Below are 19,336 nucleotides of genomic sequence, written 5' to 3'. Positions count from 1 at the left end.
TATAAGTAAGCCAGCCCTTCATGTCTTTATCTCTTCCCCTTTGAGACAAGTGTTTCGTTGTCCATTCCAATTTTCTATCAAATCATTGCTCTGTAGATGAAAGTGTGTTCCTTGGTATAATGGTCATTGATATACTATCTTTTGCTCTGGGCCTTTATAGTACACTGAGCATTTGTATCTACCACGGGGTAAGCAAAGCCCAGCCTAGAGTAAGTGTCTATTCCTGTTAGGACCCATTTGTAGCCTCCAGGGACTACTGGCATCAGGCCAACCTGCCATCCATGTGCAAGACCTTTCCCCATGGAATCTGCTGTATAGCCCTGTGCCATCTCTGTCTCTCTTTTTAGCAGGCAGAACAGTCCTTGTTGGCATTGTGTGTCTCAGAAAGTGCAAGACGAATATATCTACATTCATCCCATCTTGCAGCCCCTTAATGTTCACTCATCTCATGGGTCCAGGAGGCCATATCAAGAAGGCACATCAATACCTGCTCACCAGTTTTGATCAGTTTCCAATTCTGGAAGGGGGTTCTTTTGATGGGCATTAACATATCTTACTTAAATATACCCCTTGCATTCCCAGAGTGATTTTCATGGGGCTATGCCCCATACAGGAATCCCTTTAGTAGACCAGTTTTCCATTGTCCTTCTGCCTGACCATATGGCCAGGCCATTAGACACTTCCCATGACTCAATTAAAACTCAAATATAGGGCCAAAAATCATGCAGTTCAGCCCATCGAGCTGATTTGTTTTTACCTTCTTCAATCAGAGTGGCGGCCTTCCAAACAGGATGCTGTCCCTTCACCTTGGAATTGCCATCCATAAACCAAGCAGCTCTTTGTTGATCAATAGAAAGCTGTTTATAGGGCACCGCCCAAGTGGCCTAAGTGGCCATAGGATCCAGCAGCTCCTCAGGTGCTTCCGAAGTCGGCCCTAGGTGAAAAGAGGCTACCTGCTCGTGAGTACCTCCTTGCATTCTCCTGGTAGCATGATCCTATATCCACCATTTCCATTTTATTATGGAACTCTCCTAGGCATTGCCTTCCCCATTAGAACATTTCTCTGACCTTACCTAAGACATTATGGATATTTCAGGTTTCAAGATTATATTATTCCATGTCCTTTAATAATAAGGGAAGTTTCAATTAAAGTTCAATAATAAGCTAGTAATTGTTTTCTCAAATACAAATTTTCTGGTCCAAAATCCCAGCAGTTGCTGCTGGGTGGCACTCACAGGTTTTGCCATAAGTCCTAGTTTGCACTCTACACAAAGCTATTGTAGAGCAAATTAATGAACTGTGTGGGCTCAGACAATCTTATTGATTTTCACTTAGCACATCCAATCTATATTGGTGGAAGAGTGGGTTTACATGCCTTCTGTCTTATAAGACTAGATAATACAATATCCATTCTCATAATACATTCAGGCAAAGGAGACTCACCATTCACGTAAAGTTCACTGTACAAGCATTCTATTTTTATCCAAACTTTCACTTTAATCCCTATTGCACTCCTATACCCTCTCAACCTAATATTATTATCTCCCAATTAGGACCTTAACAAGTTTTAGAATCATAGTACATGGTACTTGCATGTCAGAAAATCCCCCCAAAATCTCTTCTCCATTTTCTGACCATTTGATCAATTTATGTGCATATGGCCTGTAGGATTTCTAGGCCTACACTGGGTGAAGGGATCCAGACCCTTTTGTCAGGCCTTATCTTAACTAGATTATGGGATCATCCATCACATTAGGTGATTCAAGGTGAGTTTTCTTACAGTTATCTTTGTCTTCTCACTTTTTAAATATTTCTAAACTGAAGTAAATAGAGATTTGTTTAGGACCAAAGCCCTCATATTAAACTACATTGTTAGATGGTGCAGTGCCATAGTCGCCAGGAAATCAAAGACACTCCTGTCAGGAGACAAGCACCTGCTCCTGTTTGCTCAACCCACAACAATGCTACATTAAGACCTTTGTTTTGCCCCATCAGTGCTCACTTTATTCAGCCTTTTTTTTTTTTTTTCATTCAATTGAATTTATTGGGGTAACATTGGTTAATAACATTATATAGGTTTCAAGTGTACAATTCTATGATACATCGGTTATTGCATTGTGTGCCCACCACCCACAGTCAAATCTCTTCCGTCACCATATATTGGATCCCCTTTACTAGCCTCTTAACCCTGCTTCCCTCTGGTAACTACCATACTGTTGTCTGTGTCTATGAGATTTTGTTTGTTCATTTGTTGCTTTCAGTTTTATATCCCACACATGAGTGAAATTATTTGCTTCTTCACTTTTTCTGATTTATTTTGCTTAGCATGATATTCTCCAATTTTATCCTGCTAGGACAAGTCCCATTCTCTTATGAATTAATATAACTTTATTTGCTGTTTATTGCTTTAACCTACCTTTTTTCCTTTGGAAGCAGCTCTGAGGTTACCAACTGTATATTGGACAAGCCAAAATCTCAGCTTGGCTCAACCTCAGGATCCACCCCGATATTCTCCCTTATATTAATTTTAGCTAGCACAGATATCAGTAACCAAGGGACTGTATATGTACCTTGTTTCTTATGATTTTACATTTATTTATGCATCCAGTAACACAGCTCCTTAGGAGTTGGATCTTACATTTTGAAATTCCATTGCTAACTTTTATCTTCAATAACTAATCGCAGCACAGCTGCATCTCCTTTCTGTGAGTGACCTTGTGTTCATTCAGGCTTTAAAGAGTCATCATTCTTTACCCTCTCTTCCTTCCTCCTCCCAGATCACATGTTTCATGCATCACACTCATTCTAGTAAATCCCACTTCTAATACCAACTGTAAGGAGTTTTGGCCAACTGCAAAAGTTAGCCAACTATAAGACTGCCCTCATTTCTGACACCAGTTGCAATTCAAAGGATTTCTAAAACCACCCTCAGTTCTAATGATTCATTAGAAGGATTCATAGAACTCACTGAGAACTGTTATACTCCTAGTTATATTGTATATTACATGGCAAGAATATAGATTGAAATCAGCCAAGGGAAGAAGCAGAAAGGGCAGAGTCTAAGAGAGGTACCAAATGAGGAACTCTGGTTATCCTCTTACCTACTCTCCATAATCTGAGACATACAGACAGACTATTGCCAGCAAGGTACCCTGACTTTTTGCCTGTGGTGTCCAGAGTTTTTATTGGTACTTGATCACATATTTCCTGCAAAGCTGATATTTATCATAGTTTTTTCCAGAGGGAAGACTGGTGACTTTACTCTCTAGTTCCTTCCAGAGGCAAAACTAATAATGTTTCCTGAAGCCCTCATAATAAATAGTGTTAGGCTGTCCAGTACCTAAAGCCCCCAAGCAAACAAATACATTTATATCATGCATGAAATTCCAAGGCACTAGAGATCACCTCTCAAAATCTGAAAGTAAAGGCCAAACCTCTCTTTGGTTAAGGTTAAATCCTTTACTATCCAATCTTTATCAGTAAAGTGATTGAGCCATGCAAAAAGAGATCAAAATATTGGGCATGCTTTCATGTATTCCAGTAACCCTCCATAAATTCAAGATACTTTTTTTACATCTTACATTTTAAGGTAAGTTACTTTAAATGTAAAAGAGACAGACCTCTGCCCAAACACATTCCCCAAACATATCTGACCCTATGTTCTAAGGTTAACATTCTCACTTATTCTCTTTTTGGTGATACATTATTGGTAATAGTGGGCAGCTGAGCAGGAGACTGTATTGACTTTAATGCGGTGTTTTGTACAAACTTATATCTAATGTTGACTAGCTATACTTTATGACGGTAGTCAGAACTTTAGATCTCTGAATAAAATAGCTCAGTCTTCGATTGGTTTGTTAGTTCTAATGCCTGCTCTATTAGAGAGGTAAAAACTGTTGTTGTTGTTGTTGTTGTTTTTCCCATAATATATCCTTGAACCCCAAAGTGTATGAAAATTTTTGGTCAAAAAATATTGTATGCTTATATAGTACTTTAGTTCCTCAGAGAATACTGTAATATATAACAGTTTTACTTCCTTTTTCATATTACAACAATAATGCTTTAAATATGATTCATTCTTAAGATTGATGAAAAGAAATGCAAATCCAAAATCACAAATAAGTTTGATTGCTACCATTTTTTATGCCTATAAAAGTACTTCATCTTTATTTTTTTCTTCCTCTTGTACACAGGAATGCTTTCAGTTCATACTGCCAGCTCTACCTCATGCCATTGACCTTTTACGTGATGCCATTGTAAAAGTAAAGGAAGTGCATGATGAACTTGAAGATTTACCTTCCCCACCACCTCCTCTTTCTCCTCCTCCCACAACTAGCCCCCATAAACAGACAGAAGACAAAGGGGTTCAATGTGAAGAAGAGGAAGAAGAGAAGAAAGACAGTGGTGTTGCTTCAACAGAAGATAGTTCTTCATCACATATAACTGCAGCAGCCATTGCTGCCAAGGTAAGCCTGCTGAGAGAGACCCAACAATCTAAAGGACCCACAGGTAAATGTACTGATTTCATCCTTCTTTTCATCTCATCATTCCATAAGTTTAAAACCTCTTCAGTACATCCTTTAAAAAGATCTGAGATACTCATGACACTCCATAATGAAGAGTTCTTGAAAGCATTGAAGCTTGTTCTGAATTCTAAGGCATTCAAGATACTGCTGTTACCTAGTGAAGTCAAAGTTGCAATGATAAACGATGTGATAAACAATGTGACTTTGAAGAACTTTTTGGAGATGTCATTTTTGTGTTATAATAAATATACAATGTTCATATATTCAAAATATCAATATTCACAATTTCTTAAAGGAACAACAAACTGAAGGTAGGAAACCTTAGATGATTCAAGAGATTAATTAGAAAGGTTAATAAAGATATTTTAATATAAGGATTTTCAGCAATTAACTAAACAGTTATTTAAATATAATGACAGATTACCATAGTGGTGTAGAGAGAAAATAGATATAAGGTATTTGCATTTTTAATCTAATAAAGTAATGTTATTAGGACAGTACCAACATATTAAAAACTCTGTTGGGGAAATGCAGGGAGTAGGGTACCATGAGGTACTTGAATAAATTTAGTCATTTTAAGTCACAGAACATCATTTACATTATTATCCATACCTAATATGCTTTACCCAGTGTGCTTTAAAAACTTCAAAAAGTAAAGTATCACTTCTGGGAATAATGATTGTTCATTGATTGAGAGCATAAGAGTAAAAACCTAATCACTATCTTAAGCAATTCCTAAAGTTTTATGGATTATCCAGATATTTTGCCTATGAGGATTGCATGAGAGGGTTTTTTGACAACATATAAAGGATCATAGAGATCCTTTTGAAGTGTACATTCAGACAGCCAGCAGGTGATGCTTTCACTGAAGATAGATGATTCTATCTTCAGATCAATTTAATGATCCATTAAGTTTTTACTTAAGGCTAGTATTTAAGTTGTATGTGAGGTTTGTTTTGTTTTGATGGAACTAATTGGTGAATAAGATACATTTAAAAATCAATGCATATTCTTTCTCTTTTACTCTTAATTAAAAGCGTAAAAAATACCACCAATTCCAATCTTGAGAAAAAAGCTTATAGCATTTGAAATCTAAGCTGATTTGACATTTCATTGTTCCATTTGTTTTCACCGTTTTTCCTTTCCAGTCATTTTGCTTGTGTAGTTTCATGTTTTCTTGTCAGTATATTCATAGTTATTATGTGTTGTGCATTAGAAGCATCCATTCTACACCAGTCCTGCTGTTATCATGGCACATGGTGAGCAGCCCATCCCTGGTCTCATCAATTATTCCCATCATGCAACAGGCAGTGCAGATGAACGGGTAAGACAAAGAGGCTTTTGCATTAATGATTTTGCAAGCATACCACCTACCTCCTATCTTTGGAGGTAGGCTATAACATATTATGGAAGATGTGTTTTATTCAGAAGGACCTTCAGCAGTGCTTTCTTTTGAAAGTGTAAGTGCCACTGACTATATTTCATTGAAGAATTTAATTTAATAGAGTTTCTCCTATACCTAAATTACTCTAATATCATTAAGATTCTGAAGTATGTGGTAATGAGCTTTCATTACATGACTTCCAAGAAATTCATTGCTCAGAAGTTCTTTTTTTTCTTTAGCAGTTTTATCACATACCTTCAAATAAATTACCCTGCTTAATTAAAGTAATTTCTTTAAGAGGTTCAGCCTATGTCTTAAAATCTAAACAGATTGTTCAAGCTAATATTTCATTTGTATTAACCTTGGGGTTTTTTTTGCTCATGATTTTACATCTTATTTTCTTTTCCTTCACTGTGTTCTCATTACAACCATTTAAAGAGTTGAGTCTTAATACAAATTCTGAGATTTCTAATCTTTAGATAGAAACTTTCAAGGATACATATCACTTCTTTTAGTCACTGGCTGAATGATAGTTTGCAAGAAATCCCAGACTAGGAAAGATTAAACTGATAAGTATAACTGACTAAGCAGTGATAATTTAGACTATGGCTGCAAAAAAAAACACAACATATATATATATATATATATATATATAGTACACACACACACACACACACACACACACACACATACACACACACACACACACACACTCGAGGCCCAATGCATGAAATTTGTGGAAGGGGCTCGGCCCTCTTAGCCCCGGCTTCATCCGGAAGGTCATGCTGTCCAGTCTAATTAGCATATTATGCTTTTGTTATTAAAACACACACACACACACACACACACACACACACACACACACACACACACATATATATCAATCCCTAATGTGGATATAAACTGAGAGGAAAAAAGAAGTACTGAAGTAAATTTTTGCTTTAAATATTTAGGGAGAACAAGCACTCAGAATTTGAGGAAGAGGGTATGGAGGGGTGGGTGGGGAACTAGTAGTCTCTTGGGAGATACACTACCAAAATGAAGACTTTAATCTTTACATTCAACAAGCCCTACCTGGTTGGAAATAAACTTGAGTTAGTCAAAGGACAAGTAGAAAATTTAAATATTGATTATTAAAATTACTAATGAATTTCAGTTGACAACTAGCATGTGAATTCTCCAATATAGTTTTGTTATAAATTATAAACATTCAAAAATATATCAAACTTGAAGCAGGACTGTTTTTTGTATTCTCATCTTATAAAACAACCACAACTGTAATAATCATCCTGGTTTTCAAAATAAAGTATTTGGAAGTTTTATATTCATAACCAAAGTTTTAAGTTATTACAGTCTGAGTTTTATATTATTACATTGAAAATTATTTTAATGGCTCTTTGTTTTAAATTCTTTATTGTTGAAAGTATTACATATGTCCCCTATTTTCCCCCATTGACCCCTTCTGGCGTGGCTCCTTTTTTTTTTTAGTAGTCCCAAGGATTGCACATACCTAGTACCATCCTAGATGCCTGGAAGAGAAAGTATTACATACAGTGGATTACTTTTATTACTAGGATTTAATTCTCTGGAGAAATAGTTGAAAATGGCTATTTAAGTATTCTAACTGGAGGACCTCATATGGCATCACCAGGAACTTATTATTTATTAATTGATACTTAATAATCCTTTGTAAGTAGTGGTTATGGTCTTTTGACAGATAATTCAGTTTTGTGAATAGACTTACACTTCCTTTGACAAATGATTATCAGAGCTATAAATCAAAGAGGATAATGTTCTATTTCTACAGACCTAACATCCATAGAAAAGAATGAAAAAGAAGAAATAGGTAACAGAAAATGATTAAAAGGAAGATTTTTAATGTTCTTAGTGCTCCTAAAGAAGTTGTGTTAACTCTGTGAATGCTTATCTGGCACTAACTTCATCAATGAGCCTCAGTGGTTATGAATGCCCTGGTGTGGTGTCAGTGTTTTAGATCTCTACATGAGACAGTCATTTGCAATATCTCTATGAACTATTTGGTGATTTTTACAAGCTTTACTAATGTAAAATTTAAAAATTAATTTTTAAAAGGGAGCATCTAATTACCTATTGAAGAGAAAAATCACAATTTTCCCTCAGCTGGTTCCAATTCTAAGGCATATGAAGTAGTGTGGAATAATGTAAATTATGCAACTTAAAATCAGAAAAACTAGATATAAGCCCTGACTTTACCACTTAACATTTGGGGCAAATTACTCAAGATTTAAGGTTCAGTTTCTCATCTATAATTTTAATAAGTAGAGATAGTCCTTATAAAGAAACACTCATATGAATATTTAAATTTTTACATTTATAAAAAAAGACAGGTTATAGTCATACCGTATATGTTTACTGTGTAGACAGAATCACAATGTGATATATATATATATATATATATATATATATATATATATATATATATACAGTGTGTGTATGTATGTGTGTGTGTGTGTGTGTGTATATATATATATATATATATATATATATATATATATATATATATATATCTGGTGTTCTTGTGGATTTTTGTATCACTTATTTTAATCTAAATTCAAGTCTTATACTTGTTAAATTTCATTTTGCACCCTGTCCGATGTGGCTTGGTTAGGCATCGCCCACTGCAAAGTTGCTGATTCGATTCCCAGTCAGGGCACATGCTTGGGTTGTGGGCTCAATCCCTGGTGGGGGACATGCGGAGGCAACCAATCAATGTTTTGCTCTCACACAGATGTTTCTCTCTTTCCCTCTCCCTTCACTTCTCTAAAAATCAATTAATTTTTTTAAATTTCATTTTGCTACATTCAACTGATGAGTCTAGCCTGAGATCATTTTTTAAATCTATATTGGCCATGAAGTATATTTCCTGTCTTTTCTAGCTCTGTCACCTACAGATATACTAGGTATTAACCATGCTTTCATGCCAGTCACTGATAGACACTGATAGAACTCTTTTTTAGGATAGGCCATTGCACATACTACCAGCAACCCTATACTAGGTATTAACCATGCTTTCATGCCAGTCACTGATAGTCACTGATAGAACTCTTTTTTAGGATAGGCCATTGCACATACTACCAGCAACCCTATTGGCTATAACACTTAACCAGCTAACATATACTTTTCTTATAGTCATGAAAACCCACTTTATCAATTTTGTCCACAAGAATTTTATAAATGATTTGTCAGAAGATATCTACTGAATGCAAGATAGGTATGATAGCTTCGTTCTTTAGTAAAATTTCCATTATACTTAATCATAGCCTTTAAAGGATTAGTACGAAAGCTCTTGAAAGATATATGTTGTATATTTTCTGAAAGAACCTATTTAGGTATTCCTATGTCATCTGTTTTTATTATTCAGATCCTATATTGCACACTGAGATGTCTGTAAAGATCTCTAAACAGAGAAGTTATTAGGAAAGTGTACACACGATAGAACTATCCACCAAGGTTAATAAGGACTCCAAAAAACCTTACCAGTGGAGATTGACAAATTATGGCTATGGGAGTCATACTTTTTCATATATGGCTGCTTTTGGAGACTGATTCCAATTATTATAAATTTGCTCACAAGCGACATAAAATTAAATCCAAATAATAGATCTTTTATTGTATTAGTCTTGCAACTTTTCTGTAAGTTTAACCATTTTCCAGAACAAAAAAAATTTAAAGTGGTAAACATAATGATTCAGAGGGTGAAATGTATGCTTAATTAACAATTTACCTTGCATCAAATACAAACGTGTATATTTTCACTATTGTTATTCTTACTGGCTTTTCAAAAGACTATGGAATTCAGAAAGAAAAATGATACTTTGGCTATGTATTCTGATTTTGATGTATAACTTTCTATTTCTTCTTTTAGAAGTGTTCACCCTATCAATCAAATTAGCTTTAGGACAGTAAAAGCAACATAGATAGAATCAGCACAGTTCCTAAGAAAGTATGTATTCCCATTACAGTTTCTGTTAATGAAGAAAATTCTATTGTTTAATTGTATATCTACAGAGTTTACTATCAACTGGGATAAATTGTTTTCTCCCTGTAGTTGTGTAAGATAATAGGAATACAGATTAGTTCTCTAAAAGTAGGAATGTTATTTCTTTTGAAAGTGATTTGGCATTTCTCTTTCTCATTTTTTGCTGACTTAACCCACTATAAATTCTGCTTACTCTAGGTGGAATCTTGCTACTCCTTGGCAAGTCTTTGGCTTGTCCCTTATTGATTCCTTTATATACATTAATGAGATACAGACCTTCACCTTTTCCACCTGATTTCCCCTATTCTCTGTTCTTGCTCCTTTTTTTGTTTTTAATCCTCACCCTAACGATATGTTTTTATTGATTTTTAGAGAGAGGAAGGAAAACAGAGAGAGAAACATCAATATGAGGGAGAAACGTCAACTGGTTGCCTCTTATTCACGCCCCGACTGGGGATCAAACCCACAACCTAATAAGTATGTGCCCTGACCAGGAATTGAACCTGCCACCTTTTGGTGAACAGGACGACACTCCAACCAACTGAGCCACTTGACCCGGACAACTCTTGCTTCTTGTTATCTTAAAGTAAAGACCATCAGGGCTAAACATTTTTTTTTTTTGCTTAAACTATATTTTTAGTTAATACTTTCTTCATTTCTATCTCAAAGAGAGATTGTAATTTTCAAAGTTAATGACTGCTTTTACTGTTTTTTTTTATTAAAGAAATAATGATTAAGTATCAACTGCAAGCAAGATATTGGGATCATTCCTTTATCTTTCCCTAGTGTTAAGTATGTTGACCACTTCTCATTTTTGAAACTATATCTTGCATTGGTTTTCTTTACTAAAATGTTTTTAATTGTAAGCTATACATAAATACATTTTCCTTATTAAAAAGTAAAAATGAAACATTGATAAAATTAACATGCATTTGAACCACACTCTTATTTCATTCTCATTTGTCTTCATATTTCCCCAGAAGTAAACCTTTTTTAATCATTGAGCAGGGAATTCTTCAAAACTTTTTTATACAAATGTAGTAAATAAAATCCTAATAGTCTGTAAGTGATGTGTTGTGTATTTGTGTGTTTGTGTAATTGAAAGAGGAAGAGAGATAATTGATAGGCTGCTTCTAAAATTGTATGCACTGTCAATGGCAAGGGCCAAAAATAACCAAGATACTCTTGAATAAGTAAAAGGACAAAGTGAGGAAACCTACTCTATAAATATCAAAACATAAAATGAAATAAAGTAATCCTGATACAAAATATAAATGAACACAAAAATGAAAACTACAAACCAATATCCCTTCTAAATATAGATGCAAGCATCCTAAACAAGATACTAGGAAATTGAATCCAACAGCATATTAAAATGATTATAAACCATGACCATGTAAAATTTATTCCATGGATATAAACAACATCCTATATAATAAAGAAGTAATATGCAAATTGACTGTCATTCCAATACACAAGATGGCTGCCCCCATGTGGTCAAAGATGGCCACCCCCATGTGGACACAAGTTGGCCGGCAGGGGATGGCAGTTGGGGGCGACCAGGCCTGCAGGGGAGGGCAGTTAGGGGTGACCGGACCGGCAGAAGAGGGCAGTTGGGGGCAACCAGGCCTGCAGGGGAAGGCAATTGGGGGGTACCAGGCTGGCAGGGGAGGACAGTTAGGGGCAATCGGGCCGGCAGGTGATTAGTTAGGCATTGATCAGGCTGTCATCAGAGTGGTTAGGGGGTGATCAGGCTGGCTGGCAGAAGTGGTTAGGGGCAATCAGGCAGGCAGGCAGGTGAGCGGTTGGGAGCTAGCAATCCTGGATTGTGAGAGGGATGTCCGACTGCCCGTTTAGGCCCTATCCCACTGGGCCTAAACGGGCAGTCGGACATCCCTCGAGGGGTCCCAGATTGGAGAGGGTGTAGGCTGGGCTGAGGGACACACACCCCGTACCCGAATTTCGTGCACCAGGCCTCTAGTAAGAAATATAATCACTGTATTACGATGCAGTAACCAAAGAAAAAAATCCACATGATTATCTCAATTGATGTAGAAAAAGCATTTTACCAGTAAGAAAACCAGGAATAGAAGGCAACTTTCCCAACCTGATTAACCTTTTGCACTCGGATGTCGAGTGCAAATTACTCTTTGAATGTATCAATAATTTGAAATATAAAAAAATCCAAATAAATAACTTTGTATGAAAAGAAACTCCAGTTTTTTATTCTACTGCCGCACTTTGTAAAATCTAGGGTATTTAAAAAATTAAATCCTGAGTAAAATAAAGGAATCGAGAAAAAAGCAAGTGAGTGCAAAGGGTTAAAGGGCATCTATAAAAATCCCATAGCTAACATCCTACTTAATGATGAAAGATTGAAACCTTCCCCCTAAGATAAGGATCAAGGATGTCTGCTCTCAACACTTTTTTTTCAACATTGTACTGGAAGTTCAAGCCAGGGAAATTAGGCAAGAAAAAGAAATAAAAGGAATCCAATTTAAAAAGGAAGAAGTAAAACTATTAGAGCTAATAATTTCAGCAAAGTTGCAGGATAAATGAAGAGCCCACAAAAATCCTATCAAATAAAAGAGTAATATGCAAATCGATTGTCACTCCAACACACAAGATGGCTGCCCCATGTGGTCAAAGATGGCTGCCCCCATGTGGACACAAGATGGCTGCCACAAGATGACCAGCAGGGGAGGGGAGTTGGGAGGGACCAGGCCTGCAAGGGAGGGCAGTTGGAGGCGATCAAGCCTGCAGAGGAGGGCAATTAGGGGTGAACAGGCCAGCAGAGGAGGGAAGTTGGGGGCGACCGGGCCTGCAGGGAAGGGCAGTTGTGGGGGACCCAGGCCTGCAGGGGAGAGTAGTTGGGGGGGACTAGGCCTGCAAGGGAGGGCAGTTGGGGGCGATCAAGCCTGCAGAGGAGGGCAATTAGGGGTGAACAGGCCAGCAGAGGAGGGAAGTTGGGGGCGACCGGGCCTGCAGGGAAGGGCAGTTGTGGGGGACCCAGACCTGCAGGGGAGAGCAGTTGGGGGGGACCAGGTCTGCAGGGGAGGGCAGTTAGGGGTGACCAGGCCAGCAGAGGAGGGAAGTTGAGGGCGACCAGGCCTGCAGGGAAGGGCAGTTTGGGGGGGACCCAGGCCTGCAGGGGAGAGCAGTTGGGGGGACCAGGCCTGCAAGGGAGGGCAGTTAGGGGTGACCAGGTCTGCAGGGGAGGGCAGTTAGGGGCAATCAAGCTGGCAGGGGAGTGGTTAGGGGATGATCAGGCTGTCAGGCAGAAGTGGTTAGGGGCAATCAGGAAGGCAGGCAGGCGAGCAGTTGGGAGCCAGCAGTCCTGGATTGTGAGCGGGAATGCAGATTGGAGAGGGTACAGGCTGGGCTGAGGGACACCGCCCCCATGCACGAATTTCATGCACCGGGCCTCTAGTCGTATAAATAGATTTTTATATACTGACATTAAAATTTTTTTAAAAAATTAAAAAAGAAAACCCATTTACAATAGCATCAAAGAGAGTGAACACTGAAAATTACAAAACCTTAAAAGGCATAAATAAATGGGAAAACATTGCTAAGATGGCAATACTTACTACCCAAAGGGATCTACAAATTTAATGGACTTGAGTCTCTTTTTCTTTCACCAGGTTAGGGAAGTTTTCAGTCATTATTTCTTCAAATAAGTTCTTGATCCCTTGCTCTCTGTCTTCTCCTTCTCATACTCAGATGATACAGATGTTGTTGCAGTTGATGTTGTTCCAGAGATCCCTTAAACTATCCTCATTATTTAAAATTATGTTTTTCTTTTTGCTGCTCTGATTGGGTGTTTTCTACTACCTTGTCTTTTAAATCATTGATTCAATCCACTGCTTCATCTAATCTGCTGTTGATTTCTTCTAGTATATCCTTCATTTCATTTATTGTATTCATTTCTAACATTTTTCTTTTTATGGTTTATATGCCCTTTTTTATGCCGTTGAAGTTCTTACTGAGTTCCTTGAGCATTCTTATAACCATTGTTTTATCTGGTAGTTTGCTTGCCTCCATTTAATTTAATTCTTTTTCTGGAGATTCTCCCTGTTCTCTCATTTGGCACATGTTTCTTTGTCTCCCCATTTTTGCTGTGTCTCTGTGTTTGTTTTACATATAGATAGATTTCTGTGTCTCTCATACTTCGTAGAGTGACCTTATGTAGTAGTTGTCTGGAGGGCCCAGTGGCACAGACTCCTCAGTCAGCTGAGCCTGGTACTCCAGGTGCACCCATTTGGGCTGTGTGTACCCTCCTGTTATAGTTGAGCCTAATTGCTGTTGGCATGTCATTAGAAGGAATGGACCCACAGGGTGATCAGCTAGGAGGACTGGCCATGACTATAGCAAAGGAGTTGCTTGCAAGGGCCTACCCCATAGAGAAGATCTTGCTTCAGTAGGGTTCTGGTGACCAACATATTCACTCATTGAGTGTATGACTTGTAGAGGTGGTTGGGTGGTGCTCCAGCCTGGTTTGAACCTGGCTACAGGGTACACTGGCTCTAGGGCCTCCCTTGAGGTCCAGACCAAGGTCAGCTGCTGCCTGTGCCCTGCCAAGGGCCATCCTTAAAGCAATCTGCAGCTGGCTGCTACTTGTGCTGGTCTTGGTGGTGCCGAGGAGAGGCCAAGCTGTGAACAGAGTCTGGCTACCACTAGTGCTGAGCCTGGGCCACTTAGCAAGAGATACAGGGCATGTCAAAGCCAGATACTGCTTGTTTGGGGTTTATTAACCTTTGAAAGAATTTAGGAAGTCTGTAGCATGAGCCAAGACAGGCCATTTGTAATGAAAAGCCACAAGTTGGGCAGGGCCAGGTCTCAGGGGATCACCAGAAGAAGATGAACAGTGTTAATCAGGTTGATGGAAAATCAGATATGGTGCCCATGTGCATTTGCAGCGGGGAGGGCTCTGCAAAGAACAATAGTTTCTGCCAGAACTTCTATCTGGGAGAAAGCTGCCCCACCAGCCTTCACCTTAATGCCATATTAATTCATTTCCTTCCCACATATCCTTGGCACCTTCCAAGTTGCTGCCTCTGTGCTGGAGCTCAGAGGAAGTGAGTCCAAGTAAATCTGTGCATGGGCCCTTTAAGGGGAACACCTGGGACTCTTAACAGCCCATTCTCCACTGGTTTTCACAGCCAGAACTTAGGAGGACTTCTCTTGCTGGCACTGTAATGCTGGGCTGAGGGGCCTGTGTGGGGCTGGGACACCATGCTCCTCAAGGGAGTATCTCTGCAACCAAGATAGCTTTGTCCATTTTAACCACCACATGTGGGTATGGATCAGCCTGTTCTATGTCTATGCCCCTCCTACCAGTCTCCATGTGGCTTCTGTATATCCTTAGTTATAGGACCTCTGTTCAGCTAGATTTCAGGCCATTTTCAATGATGTTATTCTGTAGTTTAGTTATAATTTTGAACTAGTATGGGACAATGCCTGTATCATGTTTACCTACTCCATCATCTTGACCAGAAGCCCCCTGTTACGTATTCATTTTTATTCATATCAAAATATTTTCTAATTTTCCTTGTGATTTCCTCCATGACTCATTGGTTTTAAGGATGTGTTTAATTACCACATATTTGTAAATTAATGAAGTAGCTCTCTCTCAGACAACTAATGACTACCCCATCTATTTAGTGTCTGTTTCTTTCCCCTTTATCTCTCTTGGTATATTCTTTGAATATCACCTTGTTCCCATCTTGTGCACAAAACTTGAAAGTAGTCATGTTCTCGCTTTGAGAATAGAAGAACTACACCATTAGTAGTAGCCAAAAACATGAACTAAATTTTGCATAGCCCCAAATAATAAATTTTATAATCAACATAAATATTAATGATTTAAAAAATAAATAATTCACATTACTTGCCCTTATGTTTGTATATTTTTAGGTTGGTGATTCTCAGTTACATCAGTCTTTACCATGTTGATAGGAATAATAATATAATAATAATAATAATGGTCAATATTTATTAAGTGTTTACTACTTAGAAGTGCTAGATAATTTAAATACACTATCTTATTTAACCCTCATCAGTAATCCAGTGAGGTAGATGCTATCATTATCTTCATTTTTTATATAAAAGAAATGATTAGAAAAATATATTCCTGTGGTATGAATAAAACTAATTTCTTCTCAAATTTTTTAAAAAAGGAAAAATATAGTCATCAGTATCTCAGCAGAAGTCATAGCATACTTAAATGAAGAAGAGTTTAATAAAGGACTATGGTATTTACAAAGGGTTGGGCAGATTTTAGGGGAAGCAACCAGACATAATGCAGTGCCCTGGGACTAGTAATAGTGGATAGTCCTAATGGAGCAAAGGGAGGGAGATGCTATTAGAATCCAGAAAAGAGCTATAAGCAAGTGTCATCTGAGATGGCTATGATCCTAGCCAACCTATAATGACCTGGTAGAGAAGAAACCAGGGGAATAAATACCAGACTTTATTTTACTCCACTCCTTTAAGTTTCCTGATGGTGCCTCCCATTGGCTGAATCCAACTGGAAACCAGAAAGCCCAGCATATCTTGTTGATTCTATCTATACAGGTCAGCTTAGAGTAGAGAGGGTGAAGAAGGATGGAAAATGAATCTAAAAGGGAAATGGAAAATATCTGGGAAATACATAACTATTAAATTACAGAGTCAGTATATGAATGCCAAACACTTTACTCCTGACCACAATGTGGTTAAGAGCTCTCATAAATAAGTTGAATAAAATATTATTTGGCCAGGGGAAGTACTTTGAATCTGGAGGTTTCTATTCTACGTCAAATTGTTGGATACTTTTATAACTAACAGTACATGAGAAGAAAAGAAAGTCTCCGTCCAAAAACAAGTTAGGTGTGGGTATTGATTTTACATGCTGTTAGTATTTTTAAAATATTAAACCATGCATGTTCCCCTTGTTCAGATTCCAGACTCCATAATTTCTCGTGGCGTTCAGGTGCTCCCACGAGACACAGCTTCCCTCAGCACTACTCCTTCAGAATCGCCTCGTGCTCAGGCTACATCTCGCCTTTCTACTGCTTCCTGCCCAACACCAAAAGTAAGTACAGTCCCTGGCACTGTGGTCTACGATGTGAATCTGGGAAAACTAACAAATATTTTCTTCTGCTTGTCAAGGTCGGATTCATGCATGATAAATACAATGAAAAATTAATGGACTATAAGATAGTTACCACCTACTGTTTCACAAATTGTCATACTAGGCCAACAGAAGGACAATAAAAATTTCATGCAAAATGTCTACTTCTACATCACAGCTACAGGTATCACTTTCTGTAGCTCCTATTACTTTGCTGTAGACTTGTTATTTTCTTCACATACTCATCAGTATAGTTGTGGAGTTACATGTTTATGCAGAAAATCAATGCATTTTTGGCCAAATTAAAATAATGTTACCAAAGGGTGTGTGTTTTTTTAACCTGTCCGGTCTGAGGTAGCTCCCTGCTCTAGTATCATTCCAAATTTTTTCAAACATATCCAACTTAGACTGTTGCTGCCTATATTTGGAAAGACATCTAAATTGATTAGAAAGAAAGTTTTAATGCCAACCTTTGGGGGAGGGAAGGAGTATCTTAGTATTTGTCTTTTATTATTTTCCCAAGTACTGAATTGTGTATAGGGGGAAAAGTATTAGACATTTATTCACTGCCTCACATCTTCAATGTATACGATAAATTAAGTAGCAAACTTAATTATGGCTGTGACTGCTTACTCCTGGAATGTCCCTTCCCTGGTTAAGTTAATCATTTGTGCTATCAAGTTTTCTATGGAATGGATCAAATATTGGCATCAAAAGGTTAAGAGTAAAATTTCTTCTTACTTAATAAGATATGGTGTTAGATATCAGTCTGTACACTGAATTTATTCTAGGGCTCTGCAGGTAATTTTTCAAATTGAGACTTTTTCTCTATATCAAATTTAAGAACTTATATAGCCATCTTTCTCAACTTCCCTGAATTTATCAGTGTTATAATCGATTTAACTAGAAGTGATCTCAAGCAGTTCTTGATATATAATGTAGTTGCTTTTACATTCCATGGTACAACCTTCTCAGCAAAGTCTCTGGAGTGTTAGTGTTGTATATCATTGTTTTTAGACTTGTATCAAAAATAACATATTAATTTTATAGTTTAAAAAAATGGAGGTCCTAAATCTTCAGTGAAGAAAAATTTTAAGAACATTCTAGACATGGAATGTATGTTAATGCCATTTGGATGACAATCAACTACATCTTCACTGAATGAAAACATTGAGTTCTCTATACTAAAATTGGATAGATGAATCTCATTCAAGTCTTTTAAATTTTTAAATCAAAATAATTTATTGTTTGACTGCATTAAATTTTAATTGTATAAGCTGTATTCATTTATAAAATCTGGGAAATAATTAAAGCTGAAAGTTAAGGTCACTATTAATGTTTAGCCATTCACAAAATATTAAGATTTAAATCTTGGTAATACAGAGCTATCCAAGACAAAGCATTTTCCCCCTTGACTATATATACTGTGAACATAAATATTTTAAGCATAATTTAATTATACATACTAGTTCTTAGTCCTTTTAAAACTTTGTAATTACATTTTAATTACAAAGTGAATATTAAATCCAATTTTAAAACTCACTTGGTATTTCCTAGTTTACTAAAGTGATATCCTAAAAATAAATATGTTGATAATTATTAAGTTAATGTGCTTATTGCAGAGCTTTAGGAGAGCAAGTGGCTTATCTTGACATTTTTTTCTTAGTTAACACATGCTTAAACTGACAATGAATTCATATAAAGCAGTGTATTTGAATATCTTTTTTCCTAGGGATTTTTTTATACTTTTATCTAGGAATAAGCTTCTGTTTCTTTTAGATAATTTTTACCAGCATCATAATGTATATCTCAAAGATAAAATTATTGCTTTAGTGTAATTTAAAAATAAATTATTAAGGCTGAATCAGAATACTAATATAATAAAAAACTAGTTTGAATATTGATTTCTTAAAGGAGTAAAGAAAGTCAAATTAATCTTTCTATTAAATATTTTAAATAATAAGACTACTTGATTGAATCTAAATTATATGTGCTTTTGTATCAGTGACAGTTTAGTCGATGGTATATTAAAATAAATAGGTAGATAAACATAAATTATTATATTATAATTTTACAATAATTTAATAATTATAAGTTGAAATTCATGCAAGAAGAAATGAAAAAATTGTAGTGATAGAAAATAATAGGAGGGAAACCTTACTTAGAATGATCAGAGAAGACCTCGCGAAGGAGTAACATTTCACCAACGACATGAAGAATACACTGTCCAATCTTATATTCAAACAAAGTGCATAATTATTAATTCTTTATAAGTGTCTTTTATCCTTTGAACA

At 36.8% G+C, this 19,336-nt stretch overlaps 1 protein-coding gene across 1 annotated transcript in view; it reads left to right on the top strand.

Moving 5' to 3' along the window:
* Positions 1-19,336, top strand: part of GPHN (gephyrin) — a 425,375-nt gene that overhangs the window by 242,262 nt on the left and 163,777 nt on the right. Inside the window, exons 7-9 of the mRNA XM_008138937.3 lie at positions 4,194-4,466; positions 5,743-5,850; positions 16,869-17,003. Coding sequence (XP_008137159.1) covers positions 4,194-4,466; positions 5,743-5,850; positions 16,869-17,003 — 516 coding nt within the window. The remainder of the gene's footprint in view (positions 1-4,193; positions 4,467-5,742; positions 5,851-16,868; positions 17,004-19,336) is intronic.

This window comes from Eptesicus fuscus, chromosome 5 (genome assembly GCF_027574615.1).
Source record: "Eptesicus fuscus isolate TK198812 chromosome 5, DD_ASM_mEF_20220401, whole genome shotgun sequence".
NCBI lineage: Eukaryota > Metazoa > Chordata > Mammalia > Chiroptera > Vespertilionidae > Eptesicus > Eptesicus fuscus.
The sequence above is the reverse complement of the archived record's forward strand: the minus strand, read 5'-3'. Positions and strand labels throughout refer to the sequence as shown.